This window comes from Rattus norvegicus, chromosome 1 (genome assembly GCF_021556685.1).
Source record: "Rattus norvegicus strain SHRSP/BbbUtx chromosome 1, alternate assembly SHRSP_T2T, whole genome shotgun sequence".
Classification (NCBI taxonomy): Eukaryota; Metazoa; Chordata; class Mammalia; order Rodentia; family Muridae; genus Rattus; species Rattus norvegicus.
The window spans coordinates 185,539,031-185,546,797 of record NC_141534.1 but is presented as its reverse complement, the minus strand read 5'-3'; the positions used below and the strand labels follow the sequence as shown (position 1 = coordinate 185,546,797).

At 46.3% G+C, this 7,767-nt stretch overlaps 1 protein-coding gene across 4 annotated transcripts; it reads left to right on the top strand.

Annotated features, from left to right (window-relative positions):
• Positions 1 to 412: 412 nt before the first annotated feature.
• LOC102549940 (uncharacterized) lies at positions 413 to 6,595 on the top strand. Of its 4 annotated transcripts, XR_015647472.1 has the most exons (5): positions 430 to 529; positions 1,025 to 1,125; positions 1,808 to 1,952; positions 2,996 to 3,096; positions 5,683 to 6,595. XR_015647472.1 is itself a non-coding variant. In XM_087601422.1 (3 exons), the coding sequence occupies exon 3, from the start codon at positions 5,805 to 5,807 to the stop codon at positions 6,564 to 6,566; it is 762 nt and encodes a 253-aa protein (XP_087457548.1). In that variant the 5' UTR covers positions 747 to 1,952; positions 3,062 to 3,096; positions 5,683 to 5,804; the 3' UTR covers positions 6,567 to 6,592. The 4 variants fall into 4 exon arrangements, 1 of the variants encoding a protein (XP_087457548.1); XR_015647471.1 differs by lacking the exon at positions 1,025 to 1,125 and having other exon boundaries at positions 413 to 529; XM_087601422.1 differs by lacking the exon at positions 430 to 529 and having other exon boundaries at positions 747 to 1,952; positions 3,062 to 3,096; positions 5,683 to 6,592.
• The last annotated feature ends 1,172 nt before the right edge of the window (positions 6,596 to 7,767 follow it).

Here is a 7,767-nt window from a genome sequence, read left to right as displayed (position 1 = left end):
ATGAGGGCAGAGGTATAGTTCTGTGGGTGCCTGCCTGGCATGGCAAGACCCTGGGGAAGGGGAAAAGAGAGTGGAGGAGAAGAGGGGAAGGAAAGGACACAGAGAAGGAAGGAGGAGAAAAATGTGAGTATCACCCACCTGGCCAGAGTAGGTTGAGTGCTTGAAGAGGCAGCCTTTCCTAGTTATCATAACTGGTTTGTTTTTTTTTATATAAATGCAAGGACTCCAAGGTTGTGAGACAATCCTCCTGTGGTGATCTGCTCACTGTGAAGATGGGCACCATGGGAGGGCACCCCTCTTGGAAGTAGATGATGTAGTAGTGCCTTGACAATGGGATGGGGTTCTACCACTGTCTTTCTGATGTCACACTGGCTCTCTATCTGAAGAGACCTGTGGGCTGGGTACATAACCCATGCTTAGAGAAGTAGGCAAAAGCCAACATGAGTGTGCTTGTCATCTACAGCTAAATTGTGGGAGGATGTGCTAACAGAAAAGGAAGACAGACAAGAAGGAAACAATAAAACCATAGGTATTCCGAGTTCTTGTATTCCACGTTCTCGCACATGCTGAGTGACTATAACAGAGAGACCCCAAAGTACCATAGCTCAGACTGTTAAATGTTTTAGCTTTTGTGAGGCTGCTGAGGTTAGTGGTACAGGCCAGCAGGGCAACTCTGAACTACCCAGTCACATAGAGTCAAATGTCTTTCCTGTTTGTTCCATATCATAGATGCCACCCTCCCCAATGGCTACTCGCCCCTGGGAAAGAGAGAAAGTAGAGCAGGAAGTTTTCTTGGAAGTGAACGATGCCTATGTTTGCACATTGCTTCAGTCCACTGTCCACAGATGAGGACTTAGTCAAGTAAGCCCACCTCCCTGAAAGGAAGGCCTTGTAAAATGGACTCAAGAGGGTAATGCCAGCCTCTGCAAGATGTCTCAGCAGACAGAGGGCAGCCTGAGTTTGATCTCCTGAACTCAAATAAAAGACAGATGCAGGAATGTTTGTAATCCTAGCACTCTGGCAGGAGGAGAGGCAGAGACAGAAGAACCATCTGGAAGCCTGTGGATCAGCTCATCCTAGAGTATTCACCAAAGCAGAAATAAGAGCGAGCCTGCCTCAGACAAGGTGAAAATAGAAAGTAGAAGACCGACTTCCACAAGCTACCATCTGACCTCCACAGTGTTCTGTGGCATTCATGCATCAAAACTCTCATGCGCAATGTTAACCAATCGATTAATTTGTTAAAACATTGTCAAGGGGCTGGTGAGATGGCCCAGCAAGCACAGGGACTGCTGTTAAGCCTGAGTTTGATTACTGGTCTTCATATCATGGAAAGAGAGAACAACTTCCTGCAAGTTGACCTCTGACCTCCATTCACATGTCATGACCATGACACACATATACACATAATATAAAATGCAACAAAAATATTTTAAATGATATGTAACTGTGCTGAGAGACCTCATGACTGTGGAGAAAGTGGAAAACAGATATGGGAGATGCTGCCTAGATTAATATAGTATTCAGGGTCTACCTAGCACTACCCCATGATAGATATTAGGTAATCAAGACTCAGGGGTTAAAGACAATTGAAGAATACACAGCTTGATTAAAGCAGAGCCAGGTGGGTTAGAACAAGGTCTCCCAGCTCCCTGGTTCTTAGAGCCCACAGCTTTGTAGAGCATGAGGTACATGCTCTACAGTGTGAAATGGATTCGTGAGTGAGTGGACCATGTGCAATGGATCCATGAGTGGACCCGTGTGCAGTGGCTTAGGTACGACCACCCTATGGACCCCATTGCCACAGGTAGTGCTCAGTGGTGACTGAATCACCAGGAAGTCACTGCATGAGTGCATGAAGACCTCCTCCAGCCATGTATCTGATGTCACAGATGAGGAGGGGATGGCTAATCAGTAAGCCAAGGAACCTTCATATCATCCACCTTCCCCAGGTGAGTGAAGGACCCTCTCCCATGATTCCCACAGCACTTGTCTTAACCCTCCCCACTATGCTGCTTTCTTAGTGGGTAGTACCCACCTCATTCAAGTGTGGTCTGGGAAGAGAGCAGTGCCCTTGTTTTCAGAAGGTGGCCCAGCTGGGAGGGGAGAGGTCATACCTTGAAAAGCTGGCTGGCTGGATTCCTAAACCTTGCTATTGCCCAGCTCTGTGACTGTGGGAAGCTACTCAGCCTCCCTGGAGAACAGCTGTGCTAAGTCAGCTTTCTGTTGCTGCAGCAAAATACCTGAGCTAATCAGCTTAAAAAGAAGGAAGGAACTCAAGGTGACACTTAGGAGGCAGGGGCAGAGGAATCTCTGCAGAGCAAGTTCCAGCCCAGACCAGCCAAAGGCCACAGGGAGACCTTGTCTTTTAAAAAAAAAAAGGAGGTGTGGGGTGGGGGAGAGAAAGGTTGAGGCTGGGATGGTAATTCAAAGGCTAAGCTTCAAGACTTGGGCTCCATCCTCAGCATGACAAAACAAGAGAGGTGGGTAGCCCATGCCATTTTTGTTCATGGTTGCAGAAGTCTCAGTTTGTGGTTATTAGGCTCCATAGTCATTAGCTTGTGACAAGTCAACACATTGCATTCTACAACCAAGAAGTGGGATGCGTGCGCGCGCGCGTGCACACGCACACACACACACACACACACACACACACACACACACACACACACACACACGACACGGCTTACTATCCCCTTCAATGGCTTGCCTCAATGACCTAACTTCCTTCCATCAGACCCTACCCTTTAACTGTTCTGCGGCCTCCCATTGGCACTACAAACTGGGAATCCAGCCTTTAACACATAGGCCTTTGGGGACATTTCCAAACCATAACGACAGGTTAGCTCTGCAAATGGGGAATTAGAACTGAGAAGTGGCTCAACTTTAGGGTGCTTGCCTGACTCTACCTGACTCTACAATACCTTAGGCTCACCCCCACTATCCTCCCCCAAAATACAAAATGGAAATGTGATTATAACTGTGCCTTACTCAGCTGAGGCTGCTGGAACAATATACCCTATGCTGGATGGTTTAAACGGAAGACATTCCTTTCTCACAGTTGTGGAGACGGGAAGCTCAGAAGCAAGTGTCCAGGTAAGGCCTTTCTTGTGACTTAAAGGTGGCCATGGGCCTTGAGTGGCGAAGGGAAAGGATCAGGGATGGAAAAGGAAGAGATCACTCTGGTCTCTCTCTCTTTTTTATTAAGACACTGATCCCACCACAGGGACCTGCCCTCATGACCTCTTATGTGACACCCTTCCTGGGAAAATATGAGCATATATCTAATCATCTCAAGTAGAGAATCAATGACAGACTATAGTAACAATACAAAGTCTAACTTAGTGAACCAATGAGTTCACCAGAGTTGCCTACGAAGTATGAGTGAGGGGCTACTTAGAAGAGCATGGGTGACACAGAGCCAACTGCATCAGCAAAAGCCCATACCAATGTGGGTGACTGTTCCTAAAAGCTGGAGCCCTGAAGCTCTCTACTCAACTTGCAGGCAGTACTACAGGTTGGAGAGCATTCTCTCTCCAGCTGCTGGCTAACCTCACGTCAACTTGACATAAGCTAAAGTCATCTAATCAGAGGGAACCTTGTTTAAGAAGATGCTTCCAAGGCCTGGTGGTGGTGGCCCATGCCTCAAATCCTAACACTTGGGAGGCAGAGGCAGACTGATCTTTGTGAGAGCTAGTATTTTTCCACTGGCCTCAAACAGCCCCTCCTATCCAGGAGGGAGTGCAACAGTCTTGTCTGGGGCAGTTCCCAGAGGTCACCAGGAGCCCTGTCCTCACAACAGGACCATCTCAACTTTATCTAAAGGAATGCATTTCAAGGACCTCCGGCCTTGCCCTGGTTTGTAGTGACCTAAGTATGCCCAATCCCCATCTCTGTAACCCGCCCTTTATGGAATGTATAAAACTGTACTTTACGGATTGTTCAGGGTCTCTTCTCCTTGTGAGGCAGGCAGACTCCAGCTTGCTGAAATAATCATAATCCTCAAGCTATTGCATCGACCTCTGATCTCACATCTCATTCACAGGAGTCTCCTGGTAGTTAAGACTCAGGTCGAGTCTTACAATCTCTGTGAGTTCAAGGCCAACATGTTCTACAGAATACCTTCTAGGACAGCCAAGGCTACACAGAGAAACCCTGTGATGAAAACTGAAAAAAAAACTGTCTTGAAGGAAGGAAGGAAGGAAGGAAGGAAGGAAGGAGGGAGGGAGGGAAGGAAGGAGGGAGGAAGGGAGGAAAGGAGGGATGGAGGGAGGGAAGGAAGGAGGGAAGGGAAGGAATGAAGGGGAGAAAGAAAGGGGAGAAGGAAAATTCTTCCATCAGATTGACCTGTATGCAAGTCTTTGGGGCATTTTCTGAATTAGTGATTGATGTGGTAAGGCACAGCCCACTGTGGGTGGGGCCACCTTCTGGGCAGATGGTCCTTACTACACAAGAATGCAGGCTGAGCAACCCCAGAGGAGCAAGCAGGACGCAGCATCTTTCAAGGCCTGTGGTTCAGTTTCTACCTTAGCTTCCCTGGATGGAGGACTACAAGCTGAAAGATGAAACGCACCCTTTCCTGCCCAGGTTGCATGGTATTTTGTCACAGCAATAGAAACTCTAACTATGACAGGAATTGATACCATGTCATGGGCAGACCTGTGTGTTTTAGGAGGGTTGTGGTGGCATTTTTTAACTTTGGAATAGAGAAGCTCTTGAGTGCTCAGAGCTTCTGTTCATAGCACAACTCTTACTGTTTACAGAAGCTTAGAGGGAGTAGAAACTTAAGAATCTGTTAAGTTTCAGGACTTCTTGGAACCAGAGTAGTTTATAGCATGAGTCTTTACACCCACCCTTTAAAGCTGTCTAAGTCTTAAGGAGCTTACCTTCAGGATGGGTGGAATGTTCTAGGTCAGAGGAAACTGCTACACGACACCTCCCAAATGCAGGCTTCAACATAAGAATTTGGGGACAGGATTACAAATATTTAGTCTATAATGATCACTTTCCTCCTGAAAATTTTAAGAGGCTTAACCTGAATTTTTTAAAGATTTATTTTTATTGTATGTATATAAACATTTTGCTTGCAATATATATGTATATATATATATATATATATATATATGCACACACACACACACACACACACACACACATAATCAATTACATGCATGCCTGGTGCCCAAGAAGATCAGAAGAATTCCTAGGTTCCCTGGAACTGGAGTTATAAATGGTTTTAAGCTGCCATTTGGATACTAGGAGTTGAACTCAGGTCCTCAGCAAGAGTCTCAAGAGCTTCCTAAACCACTGTCTCTGAACCCTGAACCACCAAGCATGTCCCTAGCCCTTAAGCTGAGTGTTAAGCCCTTGTCAGTATACCTGGCATACACATAACCCTTTGTAAATGTTTCTAGTTCCAGCAGGTCCAATATCTATTGGATTCATTAATGAAAGTATGAGTCAGTTGATAATGTAGAATTAATGATTGAACAAATGAATTAGTCTACAAGGAAATGAGAAGTGAATGAATGAGTTTGTAGATGATGGAGTGGATGAATGACCTCATGAGTAAGATAAATGATTGAGAAGTGGGATTCTATACAAGAAGAAAAGAGAGCCTCCCTTCTGGGGGATTTTTCCCTAGAATTTCTGTTCCAGTCTCACAAATTACTTCTCCTGTAGGAATGGGGTGTGACAGCTTCTCCAGGGTGCCTCTGTACTCCTCCATCTACCTATGAGCCACTGCCTCCTGTACTGCCCTGACCCAGACTGAAGCCACCCAACATACCACAGGGCATTCTCCCATGATGACAACCAAGAACATTTTCCCAGCCTCAAAGTCAGTGACCAGCAACCAGCTCCAGGTTTTTTCAGAAGCCTTCAACCCCACCACCAAATCTTCTAAGACCAACAAGTCCAAGAGGTCTGTCCAAGAGACAAAGGACCCAGTCAGGAATCTGTCCAAGCAACTCCCAGAGAATTATGACTTTGTTTCTGAGTCTACAAACTCCTACCACCTGGGCCTGCGTCCACTTACACCAAGGAAGCTTTTGGCCCAAGAGCTGCCGACATTTGCCCCTATCCCTAAGGCCACAAAAACCTGTGTCCCTAAGGATTCCATGGCCATGCCTCAGCTGATAGATGAGGCCTATGAGTCAATAAAGAATGACAGCCCAGCCCTGTACCCTCTCAGGAATGCATCCACTGTGTCAGTCACGAAGGCACCCTCTTCAGAAGACTTCATTCAGAAGACACCCTCTGCAGATACCATGATGGTACCCTCTGCAGATACCACGAAGACACCCTCTGCAGATACCACGAAGTTACCCTCTGCAGACACTGTGGAGGTACCCTCTTCACTGACCTCAAAGAGACTCTCTGCGATGGCCATGAAGCCAAAGACAAAGACCCAAGATATAAACCAGAAGCAGCAAGACAATGAAAAATCTTGTTTCTCCCTTGACCTGATGTTTGTCAACCCAAACCAGTTAACTCTAGGTATCCAACGTGTCCCTATTCCAGAGGCCACAGAGGCCACAGTCCCAGGGACTCAGGTTATGTCTTGAACTACCATACAATAAACAACTGACTAGAGTTTCTGTCTCTTACATGGACACTAGTGTTTCCAGCTGGGTTGGCTGTGCACTGCACAAGGTCAACCTACACTAAAGAAAGTGCTGTTCATATTACATATGCTATAGATTTGTGTCTTTGCGTTAATAGATTCAGCAGATGGCAGTAACACATCTTGGAGAGCCGGAGGCTTCTTTTTTTTTTTTTTTTTTTTTTTTTTTTTTGGTTCTTTTTTTTTTTTCGGAGCTGGGGACCGAACCCAGGGCCTTGTGCTTCCTAGGTAAGCGCTCTACCACTGAGCTAAATCCCCAGCCGAGCCGGAGGCTTCTAATTAAAGAAAAAGATACCCGAAGGGCTAGTGGTGACCTGGAGCTGCAGCTCAATTGGTAGAATGATTGTCTAATGTGCATGAGGCCCTAAGTTCAAGACCCAGAACTACATAAACTGTGAGGGGGCATGTGTCTGTACTCCCAGCATTTGAGATGTGGAGGTAGAAGAATCTGAAGTTCAAGACTATCCTTGACTACTTAGAGTACTTGGGGGTTAACCATAGCTCAAGGTTTGCCATGCAGATCTGGTGGCCTAAGTTCAATCCCTGGTTCCTACGAAAAGACAGACATGACCCCACAAAGGTGTCTTCTGGCACATGTGTGTGCACACATACACCCCCATACACTGAGGTCCAGGCTCTGAAACCAGAAACAGAGAAGGGTCACAACAGGTTGGGAGGCTGAAGAGAAGGCCAAACGTGATAAGACTACCTTACTTATGAGCTTTATCTACCAGCACATGGGCCCCGAGGCCAGCAGGCATGAACACACAGACAGACAGAAGCACACACTTAAACTGACATGTAACCCATATGGAAGTAGGCACACAGGTCTCCAGACAGACACACACAGGCGGGCTGACAAATCTCCCCTCCAACCTACAGGTCATATTTATACAGACTTACACAAAAGTGGAATTCTGCCGGAAATAGTTAAAAGATTATATCATAGTTTCCCCAGACATCAAAGGTCAGCCATATTTTTTTTGTCATCTTAGCCCATGCTTGGATATTCATATCAATAGACTGGCTCCTTCAGCCCTGTATACACACACACACACACACACACACACACACACACACACACCCTATACACATACAACAATGATAAAAGAAAGCTAGTAGCAGCAATGGCAGATGCTTTC

Excerpts from the sequence above, each read along its gene's own strand:
- LOC102549940 (XM_087601422.1), top strand. The coding sequence starts at position 5,805 with ATGATGACAACCAAGAACATTTTCCCAGCCTCAAAGTCAGTGACCAGC.